Source organism: Ranitomeya variabilis, chromosome 2 (assembly GCF_051348905.1).
Source record: "Ranitomeya variabilis isolate aRanVar5 chromosome 2, aRanVar5.hap1, whole genome shotgun sequence".
Lineage (NCBI taxonomy): Eukaryota > Metazoa > Chordata > Amphibia > Anura > Dendrobatidae > Ranitomeya > Ranitomeya variabilis.
Window position 1 is genome coordinate 970,182,765 of NC_135233.1, and position 27,188 is coordinate 970,209,952.

A 27,188-nucleotide genomic window follows, 5' to 3' on the forward strand; every position below is an offset into this window, starting at 1 on the left:
ACGTTGGACAACCAAGGAGTACAGGCGAGAGAAACACAACTCCAATCCAGCAGAGGAAGTGGAACACTGGCAAAGTTCTGGGAGAGTTTTCTCAGACCCTCCCATCGCGCTGGCCCTGAGGCTCTCACAAGGAGTGCAAGGGTTTGGAAGATGCTCAGGGAGTACCTTGCTGACCATACCAACGTCCTTCCTGATTTCTCTGTGCCTTATAATTATTGGGTATCCAAGCTCTAGACATGGCATGAACTGGCTCTGCCCTGCCCTACCGCTACCGTTTTGTCAGAGCGGGTATTTATAACCGATAAGCGCATCAGCCTGTCAACTGAAAATGCTGACAGGCTGAATCTTATAAAAATGAACAAGGGCTGGATTGGGCCAGACTTCTCTATACGACCGAATGATAGCAGCTTCTTTAGGTTCAACATTGAAATGCTCCACTGCCGGGTGTTCAGCTTAAATACTGCAATGCTCCACTGCTGGGTTTCATTGTCAATACTGCAATTCTCCGCTGCTGGTTCTTCTTTAGGCTCAACACTGAAATGCTCCACTGCCAGGTGTTCAGCCTCAACACTGCAATTCTCGACTGCAGTTTCTTCAGCCTCAACACTGCAATTGTCCACTGCAGATTCTTCAGGCTCACCACTGCAATTCACCAATGCAAGTTCTTTAGCCTCAACACTGCAATTCTCCACTGCAGTTTCTTCTGACTCAACACTGAGATTCTTCACTGACGGTTTTCCAGCCTCAACACTGACATTCTCCACTGCTGGGTCTTCATATTCAACACTGCAATTCTCCAATGCATGTCCTTCATGCTGAACACTGAAATGCTACACTGCTGGGTGTTTAGCCTGAACACTGCAATGCTCCAATGCTAGGTCTTCATCCTCAACACTGACATTTTCCAATGAAGGTTCTTCTGGCTCAACAATTCACTGCATAGGCAACAGTATGAGAGTACCAAATTTCTAATAATGGGAACAATGCTTTCAGGTGGCCATCCAGGACGTCTGTTCAAAGGGTTATTGGGGTCCAAATTTGGAGCAGGCCTTGCATTCACTTTTTGGGCAAACACTATATGAGTACAAAATTAATAATAATGGGAACTTTGGTTTCATGTAGCAATCCAGGATGTCTGTTCAAAGGGTTTTTGGGGTGCGCTTAACTTTGGGGCAGGGCAGGCCTTGCATTAAATGCATAGACCAACAGTATGGGAGTACCAAATTTCTAATAATGGTAACAATTAGTGTTGAGCATTCCGATGCTGCAAGTATCGGGTATCGGCCGATACTTGCTGTATCGGAATTCCGATACCGGGATTCCGATACTCTTGTGGTATCGGGTATCGGGTATCGCAACAACATTAATGTTAAAATGTGTAAAAGAGAGAATTAAAATAAAAAATATCGCTATCCTCACCTCTCCGACGCAGCCGGGACTTCAGCGAGGGAACCGGCAGCGTTGTTTGTTTAAAATTCGCGCTATTACTTGGTTACGTGAATTCCCGGCTTGTGATTGGTCAGGTCGGCCATGTTGCCGGGACGCGGACCAATCACAGCAAGCCGTGACGAAATTACGTCACGGCTTGCTGTGATTGGTCCGCGTCCCGGCAATATGGCCGCCCTGACCAATCACAAGCCGTGACGTCACGGGAGGCTGGACACGCGCCCATTTTAAAATGAGCGCGTCCAGCCTCCCGGCTTGTGATTGGTTGACCGCGGCGCAACCAATCACAAGCCGTGACGTCACGGGAGGCTGGACACGCGCCCATTTTAAAATGAGCGCGTGTCCAGCCTCCCGTGACGTCACGGCTTGTGATTGGTCAGGGCGGCCATATTGCCAGGACGCGGACCAATCACAGCAAGCCGTGACGTAATTTCGTCACGGCTTGCTGTGATTGGTCCGCGTCCCGGCAACATGGCCGACCTGACCAATCACAAGCCGGGAATTCACGTAACCAAGTAATAGCGCGAATTTTAAACAAACAACGCTGCCGGTTCCCTCGCTGAAGTCCCGGCTGCGTCGGAGAGGTGAGTATAGCGATATTTTTTATTTTAATTCTTTCTTTTACACATTTATATGGTTCCCAGGGCCTGAAGGAGAGTTTCCTCTCCTTCAGACCCTGGGAACCATCAGGAATACCGTCCGATACATGAGTCCCATTGACTTGTATTGGTATCGGGTATCGGTATCGGATTGGATCCGATATTTTGCCGGTATCGGCCGATACTTTCCGATACCGATACTTTCAAGTATCGGACGGTATCGCTCAACACTAGTAACAATGCTTTCAGGTGGCCATCCTGTACGGATCTTCAAAGGGGTAGTGGGGTGGCTGTTCAAAGGGGTATTGGGGTGGCTGTTCATATACAATAACATGATAGGAGACCCATGTTTAATAATGGGAACAACAAAGCATAGCCGACTGATGGCCCTCTAAGAATAGTGTGGGCCTACTGCTGACTCTTTAAGAATAGTAATGGCTGCCTGATGACCCTATAAAAATAGGCTTTGTGACTTGGAGTCCCTCCTTTATAAATGAAACAGGATGTGCAACACACCACATGGCCAGCTAAGGTTGCAAAATGTTAAAATTACTTTTCCCTAGTGAATGCATTTGTCTTGGTTGAAAGCAACGCTAAAGTTGAAAAACGCATCAAAAACACTACGTGTGAACATAGCCCACGGTGAGGAGGAACATTTTTGGTTATTTATTTTGCCTTATATACAAGTCATTACCCTGGAAAGGATGTTCCTTAACATAATTCCCAGAAAAATCCATTTTGGTTTCATTTTTGCATGTTTTTTGGTGAGTCTGTAAAAGTGGCAACAGACTCAGACAACATTGTTAACAGCAGTGACCTGGGAGTCAGAAATGCTTCCAGGGGTCTTCCCCATGTTGTTCCCATGTCATTTGAGCAATGTTCCCAATGATTTCCCCTGTTTTTAGATCCTCTAATGACCTCCAAGGGGAGCTTCAAAAATGCTCGAGTTTCCCATAGACTTACATTGGGCTCGTTGCTCGGGTTGAGCACCCGAGCATTCCAATTTGCTCGACCTGAGCAACGAGCACCCGAGCATTTTTGCAAGGACCAAGATAAATGCAAACACAAGATGCAAACTACATTGTTGCTGAATAAAACATACTTACAAAAACTGAAGGCTATTAGCACCTAAATTGGCCAATTCATATGTGCCCATCAACCACGACCAACGACACTTCTCTGATCTCTGATGGGTCCTGTCATCCTAAACATGCTTCTCTTGGGCTAAAAGTCTATAATTTAAATGGGCAAACATGAATTGACCAATTTATATACTAAGAACCTTCATTTTTTAAGTACTTCTTTTTGTAAGTACATTGTATTCAGCAACAATGTAGTTTAGATCTCATGTTTGCCTATACAGTAACTTGGTCCTTACAAAGTGCTGCTGAGATGCTTTTTTTGCATGCTATGCAGTCATTGAAGCTTGCACCTGTTCTCATTATATGACGATGCTGGTCAGATTTTCATTGTCAGTTTTCCATTGGAGGTAGTGACTGCTTCCTTTCTGACTCTGTACTACTCCCATTAGCCCAAGGGTTCTTTTAATTAGTGCTGGTTCCTATCTGTCAATTTAAAATTGTAGGTTTAAAACCTGAGATAGGCAAGTTTGCCCATTTAAATGGTAGGCTTATAGCCCAAGAGAGGCATGTTTAGGATGATAGGTCCCATCAAAGAAGTGTCACCTTTCCGTGGTTGATGGGCACACATGAATTGACCAATTTATGTGCTAAGAACATTTATTTTTAGTTTAGATCTTTTCTTTGCATATATCTTGGTCCTTACAAAGTGCTGCAGTCTCCCTTTTTTGTATGTTGAAGGGCTCAGTCTGCTTTCAAAGAATGGAAAGATATAATTCGGTGCCTGTGTGTGTGAGGTCTCGATATGTCGATGGGGAGGGCTTGTTTTTTATCTGGGACACGAAAGCTGACATGCTGCTTTCTAGGTCAGTTGTTCTAGCAATAATTTATTTTTTTCTTGAGAGTAGTCTCTTGAAGGTAGATGCCCCTGAGGATTGCTTTATGGGCTTCCAAAAGGGAAATTGATGAAGTAGCTGCTTGTTGATTCAAAGAGAAGTAATCATCAAGGTGGTTACTCAGTCCTTGGGAGATTTCTGGATAGGAAAGCAGGGAGTCATGCAGGGAGGAACAGGTCCACTGAATTAGAGAGTGGTTAGATGAGAGAGTGGTGAGGATACCAATGTTTGTTATATTAGGTATTAAGGCTGAATGAGCGAATATGTGGTCTATTCTGGTGAAAACTGAATGTCAATGGGAAAGATAGGTGTAATCTTTGACTATTGGGTGCAGTTCTCTCCACAAGTCAACCCAGTGATGGAGAGAAAGGTGCTTACAGATGGAGACAGTGTTTACTGAGAGCGGTGATAATGAGGAACTCGACAGTTGAAGGTTGGTCGACTTGTCAAGCTTGGGATTAAGTATGCAATTTGAGTTACTACAGAGCAGCATGGTGCCTTGGGCATGTTCTGGCACTAAGTCAACTAGGCGACATAGAAAGGTGGATTGGTGAGTGTTTGGGGCATAGTAAGAAACAAAAGTCACCAATTGTGTGAAATAGTGCCTGTTATCAATAAGTGGCAGCCATCAATATTTGCAATTTTGCAATTTGAAGTAAAAAAGGACAGATTTCTTGTAGCAAATGGCTACACTTTTAGTTGTATTTGAAGTATTGGAGGTATAAAAAAGTGGGAAGGAGGGAGACAAGAATTTTGGGTATTATGTTTTGGACAAGTGTGTCTCTTAGAGACAGATTACATCCACCTGTTGGGATCTATAATATGGAAGCACTTTATTGCATTTGTGCGAAGAGTTGAAGTCTTTCTCACCTCCCCCCACCAGTGATTAGCCACCCATGTGTCCTACAACAGAGCTGTGTGTCAGTGATTACTTACTTCACACTGGTAATGCTCCCTTTCATTTAAAATAAGTGGTGAAGGCGGAATCTCAAAGAGATTTATGTCCTTGTGAGGTACACAGGGCGGTAGTCATGGGCGAGGGGCTGCTGTGTTCCCATACCCTGGCACCCTACAAATAAACGGTGTCCTGATTCTCCTGTGCTAAGTGTGTGGTGCGTAACACTCACGTTTTGGTGGAAGGCCTCTGCTGTCTCTGATTCTTGAACTTCAGGAACCGCCGCACACACATTAGGGGGCATAAAATTTATTTTATAATAAAAAAGTTTACTTAACTCTCAATTTTCTTCATACTGAAACACGTAGTATTGGGCACAAACATTTCTGTTTTCAAAGTCCATAGCACAGGAAGTTCTGATGTTCGCGGTTCGCTCGCCCTGAGCTATCCCTTTCCTGTCTGGCATCTCTGAACTCTGGGATACTCTGTCCGGCTCTGCAGCTTTCATTAGTCCCACCCCAACTCCCTTATGCAATTCCCCATCCAACTTCCTCTCCTAGAAAGATATTGAGGCAAACTTCTCAGTGCCTCAGTTGTACCGTAGGCCCCGGACATTCTAGAAATGTTCCAAGTATATAGCTGACATTCTCTTGCTGCTGAACAGCCCATGCTCCTCGTGCCCTCAGACCTCCAATTAGTGCTCCCCCTCCATCTAAATTTTTACTCTATCTCCATTAACAAGGAAGTGTTCATCTTGTTAACTGGCCCTTCCCCTCTTATGCTGAAGCTGTTCCTGAACACACTAACTGTTTCTATCCTAAACCGATCTACTTCAAGAACTTATTGTGCCCACCACTGCACTATACCCAATCCTATCTTATAGCTAAATCTTAACCTATGTCCAATGTTCATCCTTTTTGTATATCTAATACATTTATCAGAACACATTGAGTCATCCATATATTATAGCTATACATTAAGCATACATTTTGGTGCCTATAAGGTTCTATGCAAAATAAAACATTTTTTCGTATACACAGGTTATAACTGTTTTCTTCTTATAAAGGGAAAACCACATGACCCTCTTATATCAGGTCCATTTACATATTCAGAAAAAACGTGGATTTCTCTGCAATATGATATCAGATCGCACATATCAATTTGTCATTCTATTCAACTTTCTATGACCTGCATGCCCATATTGATGATTTAAGAGATTTGAGTCTATTGACAGATTCACTTTAAATGAGGCTCTAATAGGAGGTCTAAGATGGGAGCCATGGAAGGCACTTTAAGGCCTGCCAATGGCCTGCCAATATCATGGCAACATATCAGCTTGTTTAGGTCTCTGAGATGTGATGAGTTGATGGAGGGAGCCCCCCTCCATCTGTGTTATCAGTGGTGCTTTTGACCTCAACATCTTAGGGGTTAATACATGGATTGATGAGATATTGATCCCTTAGTTTATTCACAAGCAGCATATTTGTTGTAGAAACTTCTGAATCCGTCCCTTTAATTTCAATGGAGATTGAAGTGAATTTTAAGTCAGAAAGCATTCTTCAATAAATGTGTCTTGTGTGAACAGATCCCTAGAATCCTAGATGCTGCTAGTGTAATCTATGAACCTGTTCATACCTATGGAAAATATTACCCGTACTTCAAATAAACATTTTTTTGTTATTTTAACTTTTACAGCTTGACTTCTGGAAACCCAAATATAGCCATCATGTTACCCCAAAATCTAATGTTTATTTTCATGCTGATGTAGAACAATCTAAAGTGATTGCAGAGCTCCTGGAAAAAGAGAGAATCAAGTACAAGTAAGTAATTAATGATAATTTTGCATCATGATCATTGGACTCTGCTCCATTTATTGTAACTTTCTGCTCTGGGATTTTTGACAAAACCATAACTGAGAAGAACATTTCTTCATTGACCATTGGAATAATATTTTTCATATTGTGTGCAACCAATTAAAATTAACCAATTCGTTGTTTAAAGTGTTGTAACATATTATCTACATATAAAGTTTATACATCTTATTCTTCCTGTTCTAATTATGTCCCCATTGCCAATTTGAGCAGGCTATAAAACTTTTAATCCATGTGTCTATTTTTCCAGTCTCTGTCGCATCCATTTTTCTCATATGGAGAAAAAAATGCTTAGTTTTCCAAACCCATTAACCAGTAGAATACAGACAGCACACAGATGACATTCATGTGCTATCCATTTGTTTTCATGGGGCCACTGACTTACATCGGTGGGTTTTATCTAGAACACGGATCAAAGTGGGATATATCTACGTTCAATTTTTAAAACAATCAGTCAGCAAATAAAAAAGGAATGTGTGGAAAAGCACATTTATTGTAATGGGTCCATTGTCTGTCAAAAAAAACAATGGATAGCATACAGTGGGGAAAAAAGTATTTAGTCAGCCATAAATTGTGCAAGTTCTCCCACTTAAAAAGAAGAGAGAGGCCTATAATTGACATCATAGGTAGACCACAACTATGAGAGTCAAAATGAGAAAACAAATCCAGAAAATCACTTTGTCTGATTTGACAAGATCTATTTTGCAAATTATGGTGGAAAATAAGTATTTGGTCATTAACAAAAGTTCATCTCAATATTTTGTTATATATTCTTTGTTGGCAATGACAGTGATCAAATGTTTTCTGCAAGTCTTCACAAGGTTGGCACACACTGTTGGTGGTATGTTGGCCCATTCCTCCATGCAGATCTCCTCTAGAGCAGTGATGTTTTGGGCCTGTCGCTGGGCAATGCGGACTTTCAACTCCCTCCAAAGGTTTTCTATGGGGTTGAGATCTGGAGACTGGCTAAGCCACTCCAGGACCTTCATATGTTTCTTATGAAGCCACTCCTTCATTGCCCTGGTGATGTGCTTGGGATCATTATCATGCTGAAAGACCCATCCACGTCTCATCTTGTTTCTTTGCTGATGGAAGGAGGTTTTCACTCGATATCTCACGATACATGGCCCCATTCATTCTTTCATGCATACGGATCAGTCCTCCTGGTCTCTTTGCAGAGAAACAGCCCCAAAGCATGATGTTGCCACCCCCATGCTTCACAGTAGGTGCAATGTTCTTTGGATGCAACTCAGCATTGTCTCCTCCAAACACAACGAGTTTTGTTTCAACTAAACAATAATACTTTGGCTTCATCAGACCATATGATATTCTCCCAATACTCTTCTGGATAAACCAAATGCCCGGACATGTACTGGCTTAAACAGAGGGACACGTCTGACACTGCAGGTTTTAAGTCCCTGGCGGCGTAGTGTTTTACTGATGGTAGCCTTTGTTACGGTGGTCCCAGCTCTATGCAGGTCATTCACTAGGTCCCCCGTGTGGTTCTGGGAAATTTGCTCACCATTTTTGTGATCATTTTGACCCCACAGGGTGAGTTCTTGCGTGCATCCCCATATCGAGAGAGATTGTCAAAGGTCTTTGTATGTCTTCCATTTTCTTATTATTGCTCCCACAGTTTATTTCATCACACCAAGCTGCTTGCCTATTGCAGATTCTGTCTTCCCAGCCTGGTGCAGGGCTACAAGTTTGTTTCTGGTGTCTTTCCACAGCTCTCTGGTCTTCACCATAGTGGAGTTTGGAGTGTGACTGTTTGAGGTTGTGGACAGGTGTCTTTTATACTGATAACAAGTTCAAACTGGTGCTATTACTACAGGTAATGAGTAGAGAACAGAGGAGCCTCTCAAGAGCCAGAAATCTTGCATGTGTTTAGGTGACCAAATACTTATTTTCCACCATAATTTGCTAAATAAATCTTGCCAAATCAGACAGGGTGATTTTCTGGATTTGTTTTCTTATTTTGACTCTCATAGTTGTGGTCTACCTATGATGTCAATTACAGGCCTCTCTCATCGTTTTAAGTGGGAGAACTTGCGCAATTGGTGGCTGACTAAATACATTTTGTCCCCCACTGTATATACCCAAAAAACTAATGTGAGAAAGAACTGGGAAGAAACAAAGCACAATAGGGTATCATCCAATATCACAGGGTGTAAAGTAAAGGGGAGATGCACTCACCTTGCTGAGTTGCTAAATGGCAACACATAAATGGCATACATCAGCTGCTGCACAGATACCAGTCAAAAAGTCGAGACTTGGTGGAAGGAAAAATGGAGGGGGGTATCACTAATGCGCTGCTGAGATGGAATATCCTTAAAAGCAAAACATTTATATAACAGGTTTACAAGTCTATGCGTTTTGAGGTCACGGCAGACCTCTTCATCAGGAGAAACCTGAACTTCCACCAAAAAACTAATGTGTGAAACTGAAATGAATTGATAGTCAAAAGAAGTGAGCTCTACCCTACAGACTCCTTAAAACTATGAGGTCAATTCATTAAAAGGTATCTGTCAGCATGTTTTTGCTATGTATTCTGAGAGACCCTGATTGCAACAATGTGTCAGTTACAGGCCTGTGTTTTGTTGTTTCAATGCATTCAGTGTTTTATCAGCAAGAGATCATTACCATAGAAATAGATGTCTCCTGCCTCCTGGTCAAACTATGCCCCCACCACTAATTGGCAGCTTTCTGTAAATACACTCCCTGACAGAAGTTATGTCACTTATCCATGTTATGTAAATAAAAGCTTATAACCTGACGTTAAATTTATCCATTGATTGTATAAATTCTTTTGAAAGCTGAAACCCTCCGAAATGTGGTTTAGGTTAAGAAAATAAATTGTCGTCAATGCAGAAATATTGATCAGTTAATGGACACAGAATGGTCAGATTTTGGTAAGACAAAAGTTTTGTCGCCTGGTCATATAATGTACCCAATCTTAGTTTACATCCTCACCTGTGCTCAGTAAATGATCGGTTAATTAGTGTGTGTGTATAAAAAGAAACCTAGCACCCTAGACCTTCACTTGAACTGCAACTTGAGCTCTGACAACATGCCAAAAATCCACCCTGCGACCAAACCCTGGATTATCAAGAGGCTGAAGACCCGATCCAGTGCAGAGGTGGCTGGCACCTATAATGTGTCTCAGCATCAAGTACAAAGAATTAAAAAAAGATTTGAAGAGACTGGAGATATGTTTGACAAGCCCAGGTCTGGCAGACCCCGCAAGACAGCTGCTCAGGAGGAACGTTTGTTGGTTAGAAAATCCAAAGAAAGCCACTCTTCCACTGCAGCAGAGCTCAAACAGGCCTGGTCACCTCAAGTCCCTGTGTCAACTAGAACAGTTTGTAGGATTCTGTCTCAAAATGGCCTCTATGGTCAAATCAGTGCCCAGAAGCCAGCACTAAACAAAAAGCAAATAAAAAGCCGTGTGGCATTTGCAAAGTCTCACAGCCTGCTAAACAGATGGACTCTGGAAAAGTGTTAGAAGGTGGATTCCTCTGATGAATCTTCTGTAGAATTACACCACAGCCGTCGCAAATACTGCAGGAGACCTACTGGATCCAAAATACACCCAGAAAACCGTTAAATTGAGTGGTGGAAAGATCATGGTCTGGGATTACATTCAGTATGGGGGTGTGCGAAACATTTGCAAGGTGGAAGGCAATATCAGTAGCCTAAAATATCAAGAAGAATTAGCTACCTCTTATATTCCAAATCATAAAAGGGTCAAATTCTGCAGCAGGATGCTGCTCCATCTCATACATCCATCTCTGCACCAAAGTTCCTCCAGGTAAAAAAGATCAAGGTGCTCCAGGACTGGCCAGCCCAGTCAACAGATACGAACATCATTGAGCATGTTTGGGGTAGGATGAAAAAGGAAGCTTGGAAGACAAAAGCAAAGAATCTAGATGAACTCTGGGAGGCATGTAAGACTGCATTCTTTGCTATTCCTGATGACCATTAATAAATTGTATGAATTATTGTTGAACCAAATGGATGCAGTCCTTCAAGCTCATGGAAGTCACACAAAATATTAAATATGACTCTAAAAGCACAACAGCTTCATTCACCAATGTTATGCAACATATATTTGTATTTTAAGTTAATTATTTGATTGAATATCACATTACTTTCTGTGGGCTACAAAACTTTTGTCTTGCCAAAATCTGACCATTCTGTGTCCATTAACTGATCAATATTTCTGCATTGATGCCAATTTATTTTCCTAACCTAAACCACATTTCGGAGGGTTTCAGCTTTCAAAAGAATAATGTATACAACCAATGGATGAATTTAATGTCAGGTTATAAGCTTTTATTTAAATAACATGGATAAGCGACATAACTTCTGTCAGGGAGTGTACATACTGTATACAGAAAGCTGCTAATAAGTGGGTTGGTAAAGATTACAAAGCACCAACCAACAATAGGGAGGAGGATAGGGGCAAGGAGCAATAAACTAAACAGGAACAGGGACCAGGAGATAAACACACACGTACTACAGAACATCTCCACAACAACTTCTCTCCACACACTTAGTTTAAGCACACAGCACAGGAAGATGAATCTCCAATAGCAACAGCAAACTCCAATTCAACACAGCATCTCCAAAGAGATGGCCAGGTTTTATAGGGTAACAACGCGATCAGAAGCAGCTGGAAATGGAGCTGCACATTTCTGACCAACAAAGAAAGGGTCTTCAGCACCAAAGAAAACCAAATTCATTTAATATGAGACCTGTAATGTCTACACGGTGCAAGGAATTTAAGAGAGTAAGATTTAACTGTAGTTTATTCGTCTCCTCTTTTCCTCCAGCACACAGCATAACATTTTCTCCTTAGGTTAGAACTGAAACTGAAACTCCACATCAACTCCCGTCCTCACTTTCTTAAACAGACAGATCTAATCATTATACATTACATCATCCCCTATTATATATATACAGTCATATGAAAAAGTTTGGGCACCCCTATTAATCTTAAGCTTAATGTTTTATAAAAAAAAAGAATTTCGCAACAGCTTTTTCAGTTTCATATATCTAATAACTGTTGGACACAGTAATGTTTCTGCCTTGAAATGAGGTTTATTGTACTAACAGAAAATGTGCAATCTGCATTCAAACAAAATTTGACAGGTGCATAAGTATGGGCACCCTTATCATTTTCTTGTTTTAAATACTCCTACCTACTTTTTACTGACTTACTAAAGCACTTTTTTTGGTTTTGTAACCTCATTGAGCTTTGAACTTCATAGCTAGGTGTATGCAATCATGAGAAAAGCTACTTAAAGTTGCCACTTGCAAGTTGTTCTCCTGTTTGAATCTCCTCTGAAGAGTGGCATCATGGGCTCCTCAAAACAACTGTCAAATGATCTGAAAACAAAGATTATTCAACATAGTTGTTCAGGGGAAGGATACAAAAAGCTGTCTCAGAGATTTAATCTGTCAATTTCCACTGTGAGGAACATAGTAAGGAAATGGAAGAACACAGGTACAGTTCTTGTCAAGGCCAGAAGTGGCAGGCCAAGAAAATCATCAGAAAGGCATTAAAGAAGAATGGTGAGATCAGTCAAGGACAATCCTCAGACCATCTCCAGAGAGCTGCAGCATCAACTTGCTGCAGATGGTGTCACTGTGCATCGGTCAACTATACAACGCACTGTGTTTTTTTGCCACCATGCATAACTCCTTTTTGTATTACCAAACAACTCAATCTTGGTTTCATGAGTCAACAGGACCTTCTTCCAAAAATAAATTGGCTTCTCCAAATGTGCTTTTGCATACCTCAGCCGACTCTGTTTGTGACGTGCTTGCAGAAACGGCTTCTTTCGCATCACTCTCCCATACAGCTTCTCCTTGTGCAAAGTGCGTTGTATAGTTTACCGATGCACAGTGACACCATCTGCAGCAAGTTGATGCTGCAGCTCTCTGGAGGTGGTCTGAGGATTGTCCTTGACTGATCTCACCATTCTTCTTCTCTGTCTTTCAGATGTTTTTCTTGGCCTGCCACTTCTGGCCTTGACAAGAACTGTACCTGTGTTCTTCCATTTCCTTACTATGTTCCTCACAGTGGAAATTGACAGGTTAAACCTCTGAGACAGCTTTTTGCATCCTTCCCCTGAACAACTATGTTGAATAATCTTTGTTTTCAGATCATTTGACAGTTGTTTTGAGGAGCCCATGATGCCACTCTTCAGAGGAGATTCAAACAGGAGAACAACTTGCAAGTGGCCACTTTAAGTAGCTTTTCTCATGATTGCATACACCTAGCTATGAAGTTCAAAGCTCAATGAGGTTACAAAACCAAAAAAAGTGCTTTAGTAAGTCAGTAAAAAGTAGGTAGGAGTATTTAAAACAAGAAAATGATAAGGGTGCCCATACTTATGCACCTGTCAAATTTTGTTTGGATGCAGATTGCACATTTTCTGTTAGTACAATAAACCTCATTTCAAGGCAGAAACATTACTGTGTCCAACAGTTATTAGATACATGAAACTGAAATAGCTGTTGCAAAAAAATCAATTTTTATAAAACATTAAGCTTAAGATTAATAGAGGTGCCCAAACTTTTTCATATGACTGTGTATATATATATATATATATATATATATATATATATATATATATATATATATATACAGTGGGGCAAAAAAGTATTTAGTCAGTCAGCAATAGTGCAAGTTCCACCACTTAAAAAGATGAGAGGCGTCTGTAATTTACATCATAGGTAGACCTCAACTATGGGAGACAAACTGAGAAAAAAAAATCCAGAAAATCACATTGTCTGTTTTTTTATCATTTTATTTGCATATTATGGTGGGAAATAAGTATTTGGTCAGAAACAAGCAATCAAGATTTCTGGCTCTCACAGACCTGTAACTTCTTATTTAAGAGTCTCCTCTTTCCTCCACTCATTACCTGTAGTAATGGCACCTGTTTAAACTTGTTATCAGTATAAAAAGACACCTGTGCACACCCTCAAACAGTCTGACTCCAAACTCCACTATGGTGAAGACCAAAGAGCTGTCAAAGGACACCAGAAACAAAATTGTAGCCCTGCACCAGGCTGGGAAGACTGAATCTGCAATAGCCAACCAGCTTGGAGTGAAGAAATCAACAGTGGGAGCAATAATTAGAAAATGGAAGACATTCAAGACCACTGATAATCTCCCTCGATCTGGGGCTCCACGCAAAATCCCACCCCGTGGGGTCAGAATGATCACAAGAACGGTGAGCAAAAATCCCAGAACCACGCGGGGGGACCTAGTGAATGAACTGCAGAGAGCTGGGACCAATGTAACAAGGCCTACCATAAGTAACACACTACGCCACCATGGACTCAGATCCTGCAGTGCCAGACGTGTCCCACTGCTTAAGCCAGTACATGTCCGGGCCCGTCTGAAGTTTGCTAGAGAGCATTTGGATGATCCAGAGGAGTTTTGGGAGAATGTCCTATGGTCTGATGAAACCAAACTGGAACTGTTTGGTAGAAACACAACTTGTCATGTTTGGAGGAAAAAGAATACTGAGTTGCATCCATCAAACACCATACCTACTGTAAAGCATGGTGGTGGAAACATCATGCTTTGGGGCTGTTTCTCTGCAAAGGGGCCAGGACGACTGATCCGGGTACATGAAAGAATGAATGGGGCCATGTATCGTGAGATTTTGAGTGCAAACCTCCTTCCATCAGCAAGGGCATTGAAGATGAAACGTGGCTGGGTCTTTCAACATGACAATGATCCAAAGCACACCGCCAGGGCAACGAAGGAGTGGCTTCGTAAGAAGCATTTCAAGGTCCTGGAGTGGCCTAGCCAGTCTCCAGATCTCAACCCTATAGAAAACCTTTGGAGGGAGTTGAAAGTCCGTGTTGCCAAGCGAAAAGCCAAATACATCACTGCTCTAGAGGAGATCTGCATGGAGGAATGGGCCAACATACCAACAACAGTGTGTGGCAACCTTGTGAAGACTTACAGAAAACGTTTGACCTCTGTCATTGCCAACAAAGGATGTATTACAAAGTATTGAGATGAAATTTTGTTTCTGACCAAATACTTATTTTCCACCATAATATGCAAATAAAATGATAAAAAAACAGACAATGTGATTTTCTGGATTTTTTTTTCTCAGTTTGTCTCCCACAGTTGAGGTCTACCTATGATGTAAATTACAGACGCCTCTCATCTTTTTAAGTGGTGGAACTTGCACTATTGCTGACTGACTAAATACTTTTTTGCCCCACTGTATATATATATTTATATATATGCTAACACAACCTAAAACTAATATGGACAATGCAACAACACGAAAATGTCCAAGAGAAACCATACGTCTGTATTGTCTTATTCCTTTTTTATAAATTATATCTCTTCAATAAGTCTCGATGGAGCCCTTCTTTCCCGTGTAGGGTAACATCTGGGTTCATTGGGGGTGTCCATTGCTAACGGATCAGCCACCTCCTGTTGGTCCTCTCCACCTTCGGGTATGAAATCTTCCACTGGTGGGAGTTCATTACCATTGTTCTGTGGTATGATTTTAAAATGTGAGGGATTTCGAGTGATGGAGTGTCCGTCTCGCTCAGCCATGACCATATTGCCTTTTCTCTCAGTAACATTATATTTTGCAGGACTATATACAGCTGTGGTTTTGTTGGTTGATTTTTGACGCACAACAATGATATCATCTCTTTTGATGGCACATGGCTGTGCCCCTCGCCTTCTGTCTGCATAATGTTTCATGGCTTGCTTGTCAAAGAAATCCGTTGATCGCAGTGAAGAGTCATTTGGTAAGGGATGACGACTGGTCACATCAGGGATCCGTGTATGAAGAGTTCTGCTGAACATTATATGAGATGGAGCAGCATTAGTGGTGGAATGTGGCGTGTTGCGGTAATTATGCATTAATTTGTATAGTGACTGTTTCAGTGGGGTGTGCTCCAGACTAGCTGCCTTGATTCGTTTCCCCATGGTGCGCATGAAACGTTCTACGATTCCATTAGCTTGCGGACAGCAAGGTGTGATTTTTCTGTGGCTGAACCCCAAGTATTCAGAAAACTGTGCAAACACATGTCCATTGAATGGAGGTCCATTATCTGTTTTGACCACTCTGGAATGCCATATGCAGAGAATATGTCGTCCAGTTCTGGTATGACACTATTAGCAGACGTTGAAGAGATGAATGAAATGACAGGGTATCTAGAATATTCATCAATTGTTACTAGAATGTATTGGCCATTTGGTAATGGTCCATATATGTAGACTGCCACTTTCTCCCATACAGCAGTGGGTAACGGAGACATTTTTAATGGCTCTAGAGTTGATGATGGAGTAATCAATTGACAAATGGAGCAATGTCTAATCTTCTCTTCCACCAATTTATCCATATTTGGGAACCACACTTTTTCTCTGAGTAACTTTTTTGTGCCAATAAGTCCTAGATGACCTTTGTGTGCTAGCTGTATGACTAGGTTGCGCAAGGCCTTAGGTACAACCAGTTTGGTACCGCAAAGGATGAGTTGGTCTTCAGTGACTGATAATTCCCCACGTACATTTGAAAATAGTTTTATCTCCTTCAGATCAATCCCATCATCAGGAAATTTTTTCTTTTGAATTTCATGCCACCTTCTATTTTGGATAATTTGTATTAAGGCACAGAGTGTCTTGTCACTTGTTGTTGTATTCACAAACTGATCAACAGAAAGTGTTTTTGGCATGGTGTGAGCTGCAACAAAGAGTATATATTCTTCAATGGAGGAAGGCACAGGTAAATCATCATTCGTAGGATGTCTTGAGAGGTAATCAGCTGGATTGCTGTATTTTCCAGGTTTGTGAACAATTTTGTAATTATAGTCCTGTAGACGTAGACCCCATTGTTCAATCCGTGCCAGCATTTTAGCTCTGAAATTTCCAAAAATTGTAAGGAGGGCTTGATGGTCTGTGGCAATAGTGAAGGGAGCTCCATAGAGAAATAAGTGAAAGTGTTCACATCGCCAGACGACTGCCAAGCTTTCTTTTTCAGGTTGCGAATACTTTCTTTCAGTGCTTGTTAAGCTTTTACTTGCATAAGAAATGATGTGGGAACTTTGATTGTCATCCTTGTATTGTGCTAAAATAGCACCCAGTCCCACGGGACTGGCATCCACAATCAGTTTGGTTCAAAGAGCTGGATCAAAATAGGCCATGGTGGTTGTTGAGCAGAGTTCATTTTTAATTGTTTCAAAAGAGGCCTGACAGTCTTGGGACCATTGAAAAACACAATTTTGTTTTGTAAGTTCCCTTAATGGAGTGCTGATTGTCGAAAAATTTGGAATGTATCTAGCACAGTAACTTGACATTCCAAGAAAAGAGCGCACTTCACTGGCATTCTGTGGAATTGAAGCTGCTATGATGGATTCCCCCTTCTTGATCTGCAGCAATTAAAAAATCCAGTGGATCCAATCTGAATCTATCTGACTCTTATTCACAACCAAATCCAGCAAAGCCAGTCACTAAATCTCTATTAAAACTTATCATTTATTATGTATACCTAAAAGACATAAATACACCATAAAAAGTGCTCATGATTCCCAGTGTACTGTAATAAAATGGCACAATCTCACCCAAGTTGTTGTTTCCTGGCACTCAGAAGTCCTCTATAGTGCGATGATATCCGCAACCAGGAACTTGGGAGAAAAAAAGAGACCGCAGGGGGGGGGAGGGGAGACACGGGGGCCTATTTTCCCTGTCGTGCCCTCTGTAACCAACTCCCGCCCTTACAAGGGCAGTACCCAAGTGTGAGCCTGTTTAGTGATGCCCATGATCAAATATAGCCACCCCAAAAAAAGGGAAGACACCTTTTTTTGGGGTGGCTATATTTGATCATGGGCATCACTAAACAGGCTCACACTGCCCTTGCAAGGGTACTGCCCTTGCAAGGGCGGGAGTTGGTTACAGAGGGCACGACAGGGAAAATAGGCCCCCGTGTCTCCCCTCCCCCCCCCCCCTGCGGTCTCTTTTTTTCTCCCAAGTTCCTGGTTGCGGATATCATCGCACTATAGAGGACTTCTGAGTGCCAGGAAACAACAACTTGGGTGAGATTGTGCCATTTTATTACAGTACACTGGGAATCATGAGCACTTTTTATGGTGTATTTATGTCTTTTAGGTATGCATAATAAATGTTAAGTTTTAATAGAGATTTAGTGACTGGCTTTGCTGGATTTGATTCCCCCTTCTTGGGATCAGGTCGTACTCCTTCCTTCCGCCGAGAAAATGTGACCATAGAACTCCAATGAATTTTTATCAAATTCGCATTTTTCTTTGTTTAGAGTGAGTCCAGCAGAGAGCAGACATTCAAAGATAGCATATAGAGCACAATTATGTTCAGCTTCAGTTTTCCCAAAAACCAGTATGCCATCACTGTAATTAAAGGCATTTGGAATGTGTTGAATGACGCTCCTTATCGTATCTTGAAAAATTTCCACTGCTGAGCAGACCCCAAAAGTCAATCTTTTGTATCTTCTGAGACCCACATGGGTGGAAAATGTTGTTAAGTATCTGGATTCTGGGCTCAATTCTAATTGATGATAGCCCTTATTGAGGTCGAGCTTTGAAAAAACGGTTGCTCCATTTAATAAATGAATAATGTCATCAATTGTGGGTTAAATATGTCTTTCCCTCTAAATAGCAGTGTTGGGCAGACGCATGTCAACACACAGTCTCACCTGCTCTGGAGTCTTTGGTTTTGGAACTACCACAAGTGTAGAGACCCACAGAGTGGGACCAGAAACAGTTTCAATTACATCATCATCCATGAGTAACTGGAGTTCCTTTTCTACCTTCTGTCTCATGTGAAATGGAATACGCCTGTGAGCCTGGGCTACTGGATGAACACTGTCATCCACATGAAGATGCACTTGAGAGTCCTTTAATTTTCCCAATCCACTAAATAGGGAGGGAAAACTGTTCACCATGGCTTGTACACCCAGGTCCGCAGGGTCGGTTATGGTATGAATAATCTGGATGAGTCCTAGCTTCAAGGCAGTGTGATAGCTGAGAAGACAGCCTCCCGATCCTTGTAATGTGTGAAAAGTGGTTTTCTGCCTATTTTCTTTATAGCTAAGTTCAGCATCAAATTGTCCCATTGTAACTAGAGGTGTTTTAGATCCATATGGAAAGATTTTAATATGCACTTGCTGTAAGACTGGCTTTGTTTTCAATTGTTCATAAGTATTGCTGTCTATGATATCCACCGAAGCTCCTGTATCTATTGTAAAGGTGATATCCATGTTGCAGATGGTGAGTGTAATACATGGAGACTGCACTGAGCCAGTGACAGAAGTCGTGAACACATAGTTCTCAGCCACAGACATTTCTCCAATATCTTGATTTACCATTTTTATATTTGCAGGCTTTGTCATTGGCAGAGGAGACTTGTTGGGCGCTGATTTGCAGACAACTGCAAAATGGTTCCCTTTTCCACATTTACTGCAAGTTTGTCCTATAGCTGGACATTTATTCATGTGGTGAGGGAAATCTTGTCCACATCTATAACATTTCTTCTGTTGCGGGGCTTGCTTGCCTTGTGCACTTTTTTATTTGAGATTATGCACATGTAAATTATCCCCATTCTCCACTGCAGTTGCCTGATGATCTGCTATCTCTATAGCATGGGCCATCTTGAGTAAATCATGCAGAGAGAGATCCTGCTGCAGAGCTTTACACCTTATGTTATTAGACGAGCAGGTGACAATTACTTGAGTTAGGATTTCATCATCTACGTCAGTAAATGCACACCCATGTGCTAGTTCTTTTAGCCGGGTGACATAGGTGCCTATGGATTCTATTGGAAGCTGCTTAGCAATCCTGAACTTGTATCTTTCATATCTGATGTTTTGTAGTCAGTGAGTGCTGCTGGTAATGTACTGTATATGTCATAGACTCCTGTGCCCGCGCAATGCAGGAACACGGCTCGCTTTCTTTTATCATCCTTTATATCTATTGCTTCCAGGAAGTTCTCAAACCGGTTTAGCCATTTTCTCCAGTTATGAGAGAGATTAGTGACATCAGTCATATAAAACTGTGGGAACGTGTGCAAGTATTCAGCCATGACGGAGTCTCTCAGTGGCGCTGGCGTGTGAAGCGGTAAAGCTGGGGTCAGTACTCACAGCAGCAGGTGATTGCATCCCATCCTCGTCGCCAGTTGTAATGTCCACACGGTGCAAGGACTTTAAGAGAGTAAGCTTTAACTGTAATTTATTTGTCTTCTCTTTTCCTCCAGCACACAGCATAACATTTTCTCCTCAGGCTAGAACTGAAACTGAAACTCCACATCAACTCCCGCCCTCACTTTCTTAAAGAGACAGATCTAATCATTATACATTACAGGACCCAATCACACAGGCTAAATGGAAGATCTGCAATTCACAATGTGCAGAAATCTACTCATAGATCACCCATGTTGACATGACACACTCATGACAGTAATCCCCCTTCTACGAGGGACCCCACGACCCTCTGGCCAGGTTACCCGGATGGGCCAAATTAAAGGAACGTTTCAACCTAGCAGCATTAACCTCAAATGCTGGCACCCATATCCTCTCCTCCAGACCATATTTTTTCCAATGTACCAGGCACTGTACAGAGCGGCGAACCATATGGGAGTCAGTGATTTTCGCTACCTGAAATTCTACATTGCCATCAACAATAACTAGTGGTGATAGTACAGGTGACGGTTCCACAGACACAGCAAATTTTTTTCAGCAAAGACCTGTGAAAAATATTATGGATCTGGAGAGCTGAAGGAAGCTTGAGATGAAAAGCTACAGGGTTGATTACAGCAACCACTTTATAAGGACCAATAAACCTAGGACCTCATTTCCAAGAAGGAACATTAAGTTTAATATTTTTGGTGGACAGACATACTAAATCATTCACTCCCAGATCTGAACCATTTATATTTGTCCCCCATGATCTTTAAATTATCCTGAACCCATTCCCATACCGATGAGAGTGAAGAAGAAAACTGCTCCTCCTCAGGAACCCTCAAAACTCATCTTTACTGAAGGTACAAAACTGTGGATGGAAGCCATATGCACACAAAAATGGCGACTTACCAGTGGAGTCACTACGAACATTGTTTAATGCAAACTCAGCCAGTGGTAGAAAAGAAGACCAATCCTCCTGACACAAAACATCTGAGGTAAGTCTCCAAACTTTGGTTTAGACGCTCAGTCTGGCCATTAGTTTGAGGATGGAACGCCAAAGAAAAGGATAGATGCATCCATAAAAGAGAACAAAATGCCCTCCAAAATTTAGATACAAATTGGGTCCCCCAATCTGACAGCACATCGTTTTACCAGGGGACAAAGAAAGATCAGCAATTAAATCCATGGATAAATGAGTCCATGATCACTCAGGAATGGTTAATGGTAAAAGAGCCCTAGACGGATGAGTATGCGGGGTCTTGAAACTTGCACAGACACAACAGGAGGACATAAAGTCAACTACATTCTTACGCAACCTTCGCCACCAAAAATGACAAGAAGGGAGGTCCAATGTCACCTTACTACCTGGGTGACCAGCCAGAACCAAGATATGATGTGCCTCCAAAACTTTAAGACGCAGATGTACAGATAAAAACAATTTCTCTGAAGGGCCAAGGAAAATATCTCACCCTCAATTTCAGAACACACTGTGGAGACGATCACACCTTCTTGTAAAATAGGGACAGCATCATCAGTACTCCCACCCCAGGGAAACTACAAGACAAAGCATCCACTTTGATGTTCTTAATCCCAGGATGGTAAGTGAACACAAAATTAAACCTGGTGAAAAACAAAGACCATCTAGCTTGCCAGAGATTAAGACATTTAGCAGATTCAAAGTACATCATGCTTTTGTGATCAGTGAGGACTGTGACACCATTCCACAAATGCCAACTTAGTGGCCAAAAGTTCCCTATTGCCTATATCATAGTTTCTTTCGAATGATGACAATTTTTTAGAGAATAAGGCACATGGATGCCATTTACCAGTCGACGACCCTTGAGACAATACAGTCCGGACCCCACCTCTGAAGCATCAACCTCGAAAAAAAATGGTTGATAAGCATCGGGTTGTATGAGTACTGGCACAGTGGAAAAACATCTCTTTGCAGTGCAGTTGGCCACCTCGAGAAGTACGTACCTTTCCTAGTCATGTCAGTGAGGGGTTTGACTATAAATGAGATGTTTCATATAAATTTCTGATCCCATTCTAATTACCTTCAGTGCCACTGCCCAGCCATGCCAGCCACACATTTCCTGGCTTCCCATTGTATTGCATAGTGATTGACAGTACTGCTTATGCAAAACAAACAGTGAAAAAAAAGTCTATCTTTTTTCAGAGCTTGTTGACAACAAGCCATTGTTTATTCACTTTGAAAACAACTAGTTTGTTCACTTTGAAAACAACAATCCTGTTCCAGCTCTCTTAAAAGGGAATAGTTTTGAGAAGAATTGATAAAAAACCTTTAAAATTGTTTCCTAATTTTGAGAATAGCAAGAAGGGTAAACAAAATCCAATTTTAATTGATATCGCATTACTTTTTCACTTTCAAAAGTGCTAAGCACACCTGTTTTTGTTCATTAATTAGAGAAATGCTTTTTGGACATCTTGCACAAAAGTTTTTGCTTCTTCAACTAGCAAAGAAAAAACTCTTGAAACATCCCAAGCAGAGATAATTTTTTCATCACCGCATGTGAAAAAGCCACAGGTTCTTCCATTTGAACAGTTTGTGTGTATAAACACCAGAAAGTTGGAAATCAGCCCACGAAAAGGAATAATTTTTGTACCATTTTTGCAATTAGACTAAAAAGTCTGTTACAGTGTGTTGTTCAACAGGCTGTCGGTGACTATCATTATTTTCCCTATCCAGATACACTGTTTTGAAGAAGTATTCATACCTCGTGAACTTTTTCACATTTTTTCACAAACTTAAATCTTTTTTAGTAGGATTTTATATGATACACTAACACTAAGCAGCAAAAATTTGTGAACTGTAAAGGAAATGATACATGGTTTCATAGATATTTTTAAAATATAAATCTTAAAAATGTGACATGCATTTGTATTCAACCCTTTACAGTCAATACTTTGTAGGACAGTCTGACGCTGAAATTACTGCTGAAGTCTTTTGGCGTATGTCTCTCCCAACTTTGTCTAGAGGCTGAATTTTTTCAGATTCTTGTTTGCAAACTAGGTCTAGCTCAGTGAAATTGGATGGTGGGTGTTGATGAACATCAATTTTCAAGTCTTGCCACAGATTCTCAATGTGATTTAGGTCTGGACATTGACTGGGCCATTCAAACACACAAGTAGGTTTCGATCTACACCATTCGTGTGCAGCTTTGGCAGAATCTTTAGGGTCTTTGACCTGCTGGAAGGTTAACCAATGCTTCAGTCTCAAATCTTTGCTGTCTCTAGCAGGTTTGCTCTGTATTTTGCTCCATCCATCTACCCATCAACTCTGACCAGTTTCCCTGTTCCTTTTGAAGAAAAGTATTTTCACAGCATGATGCTTTCACCACCATGTTTGACGGTGGGGATGGTGCTTCCAGGGTGATGTCCAGTGATAGTTTTCCCTGCAAAACTGCTTTGCATTTAGCCCTAAAAGTTCTATGTTGGTCTCATTTGACCAAAATGCTTTCTCCACATGCTAGCTCTGTTCCTTACATAGCTTTGTGCAAACTGCAAATGCGACTTCTCATGGCTGTTTGTAAAAAATGACTTTCTTTTTGCCACTCTTCCATAGAGGCTAGATTTGTGGAGTATATGACTAATAGTTGGGTTGTGGACAGATTTTCTCACTTGAGCTGTGGATCAATGCAGCTCCTCGAGAGTTACCATGGGCCTCTTGTTTGCTTCTCTCATTAGTGCTCTCCTTGCTTGGGATGTCAGTTTAAGTGGACAGACATGTATTGGTATGTTTGTAGTTGTGCTATACTCTTTCTATTTTTGGATGATGGATTGGAGAAAGCACCATGAGATATTCAGAGTTTGGGCTATTCTTTTTTTACAACTAGCCCTGCTTTACTTTTCTTCACAACTTTATCCTTGATGGTGTGTTCCTTGGTTTTCATGTTGCATGATCCATAATGTTCTCAAATAAACCTTTGAGGCCTTCACAGAACAGCTGTAGCTATACTGAGAATAAATTACACACAGGTGGACTCTATTTACTAATTATGTGACTTCTGGAGGTATTTGGTCAAACAGGATTTAATTTAGGGATAACAGACAACAGGGGCCTGAATACAAATACATCATCAAATGTTCAAAAAGAATCAGCGTAGGGTATTTCATTCATTATTTACGTATTGCCATAAGGCAAATAATCCCTAACTAAAGATTCTATTGTAAGTAACATTTATGTATTAAATTAATGTAACTAATGTGCCATATTAAAAACACAAGTTTATATTGGTCACTATTAGAAATCTTGTTCTTTTGTACAGAGAAGCCGACTTGACCACAGTTGTCACTTGTAGCCCACTCTGTGACTCTTCAATAGTGTGTCAAATGGCATAAGGCTTTTAGAGGGGGCAGTTCCTTGTGAATTGAAGAGAAAATTGTTTGAAATTGTGGGGACCTGCTAATTTCTTGAAATTTAATTTGAAGTCAATAAGCAACTTACTGATATGATCATCCCTAATATATATAGAGAGAAATACATAGTAATTTATATGTGTCATAATGTACTGTTATATTTCCGTTGCCATTATATTCTGTAAAATTTCCCTATAGGATCATATTTCATGACTTACAAAAAGCTATTGAGAATCAATTTAACAAAGGAAGTAAAAACAAGAAGGTCTCGACTCGCTACCGTGAATGGAAAGAGGTCAGAAACATCTCTAACCTACTGACCAGTCATCTGATTGTCATTGAAAGAATATGAATTTAAATATATATCTTGCTTGTTACATTAGATTGTCATGTGGGCTTACTCCATCTCATTGAATAACCCAAGTTTGGCTTCCATAGTACAGATTGGAAATTCATATGAAGGGCGTCCCATGCTGGTTCTGAAGGTACAAATCTGCTTATTCCTGATACTTAACAATGCAAATGTCTTCTTATACATATATTTCTATTGTTATTTCTTTTATATTGGTCAGAAATGCGCAGAGGTCATATCTAGTGGTGCGAGAAATGTGGATCAATCCATAGCTACAAACCACATTGTCATGTGTCATGAAACTTTGGAAATTCGATAGACATGTTAATGACATGCAATGATTAAAAAATTCTAAAATTCAAAAAATTCAAAATATATTCATTTATTATAGTGTGGGGTGGCAGCCAAACCCCTCTAGCCTTCATTCCAGGTACAATAACAGTTTGGTGTTACATTGATTTGGTGGTGGTACCAGGAGCATGAACATTTCTCCAAAATGTCCCAGGAGCAATTTTTCAACACAACAGCAGCATGCCGCCTGTTGCTCTTGCCACTGTGAGCAGCTATCATGGCTTGAACTGTCTGCAGATTTGTTGAGCAGCAGATCTTGATGCCTTGCGTGCCCAAGAGTTCAGTAGCACCTTAGTATGTGACAGCTATGGGTGTAGATAATTACGGGGCGATCCCTCAATTAGGATGCAGAGGGGGGTACCGGTTCCAGAGCCTGACTGTCTCTAGAAATCACATTTCCCAGTCTTCAGCTCCAGATACGGTAGTTTACACACAACCCTTAGCACATATTTGTGGAACAATAGAAACAGAGAGCAAAGGTCTATGTCAATGGTTCAGCCAAGTGTCGAGGACTAAAAAAAATGCCCCAAATACAAAACACGGAAGACCGTGAAACAAACAGAAGATTATGTAGAACAAAAAGTCCTCCAAACATCAATTACAAAATAATTAAATAATTTTATTGAATCAAACATTATAAAAAAAATTTAAAATAGCTGGAGAAGAAAACAGACCATACAGAAATGGAAAAAGCAGACACTGAACAAGTAGTAAGGTTTGAGTCCAGGAATGTGAATACGGAATTATCCACATCTAACACTGCTAATATCACTCAAATGATTATACTAAGAGAAAAATATCACAGTGGGTAATACCTGATATATAAAATAGTAACTGTCTGAAGATGTGTTTGCAAAGTTATGTCATCTACACTTTGCAATTTTGCAAACACAACTCAGGTATGTTTTCATTGCATGCATTTATCCCTGTGTTGCCTATATATCACACAACACTAGCTCTGCTGTTTACATATTCATATGCATTTTCATGTCCCACCTTTGTCGGTGACATAGATGAGAATGCATGTAAGGCTGAGTGAAGGCTGTGATTGTAGCGTTTAGGCAGCAGAGCTATACGTGCTGGCAGGGGTGGATTAAGGGTAGCCAGGGCCCCGGGCTGTTCAGACACTGTGGGCCCCCCCCCCGGTCATGTGACGGGGGGTCATGTGACGGGGGGGTCATGTGACGGGGGGTCATGTGACGGGGGGGGGTCATGTGACGGGGGTCATGTGACGGGGGGTCCATGTGACGGGGGGGTCATGTGACGGGGGGGGGGGGGGTCATATTATACCCGAACCAGATTATTCCAGAAAAATGGACGGGCCCTACTCTACTGTAACCTATGAAATATTTGTTAAAATCTGCAATATAATTTAGGTATATTTTGACCAATAATATCACATACAAGGAACAAATACCACCGCGCCATGACCAGACCACAAATTACAAACACAGTGATCGAATAATATCACATACAAGGAACAAATACCACCGCACCAGGTCAAGACCACATATTACCACCACTTGGTGACCAAATAGCACATTCAAGGGACAAATACCACAACACCATTTCCAGACCACATATTACCACCACATAGTGACTGAATACTACAATACTGATCAGTAATAATAAAAAAAACAACACAATACTATCACCATAAGTGCCAGTATTCACAGGAGATCTATACTTAGTATGCAGTGTCTGTGTAGAGGTAATACAGAGATCACTGGTGACATTATACACAGGAGCTCTGTATATAGTGTATAGGTAATACAGTGATCACTGGTGACATTGTACACAGGACCTCTGTATATAGTATAGTGTATAGTGTCAATGTATAGGTAACACTGACTCACCAATGACGTCTCTAGGTGAAGTCCTTCATCTTTCATCCAGCACAGACCGCCATCATTTCTTCCAGCCAGGACTCGTTTCTGCAGGAAATAACACAGTTATCTCGAGCTCTGCTTGCAGAACACATTACTTAATTTTTCACAACTTCTACATTACACATGGAGAAAAAAAGGCGATATAGAGTCACTCTGCACAGTAACAGGACCGCCCCCCCATTTAAAACAGTATACTCAAAAAATAAAATAAATACATCACTGCAGTAATAA

General features: G+C 41.1%; 1 protein-coding gene across 1 annotated transcript in view; it reads left to right on the top strand.

Annotated features, from left to right (window-relative positions):
• LOC143808308 (mast cell carboxypeptidase A-like) overlaps positions 1–27,188 on the top strand; it is a 116,339-nt gene that overhangs the window by 38,431 nt on the left and 50,720 nt on the right. The window contains exons 3-5 of the mRNA XM_077290826.1: positions 6,611–6,735; positions 24,564–24,660; positions 24,749–24,850. Coding sequence (XP_077146941.1) covers positions 6,611–6,735; positions 24,564–24,660; positions 24,749–24,850 — 324 coding nt within the window. The remainder of the gene's footprint in view (positions 1–6,610; positions 6,736–24,563; positions 24,661–24,748; positions 24,851–27,188) is intronic.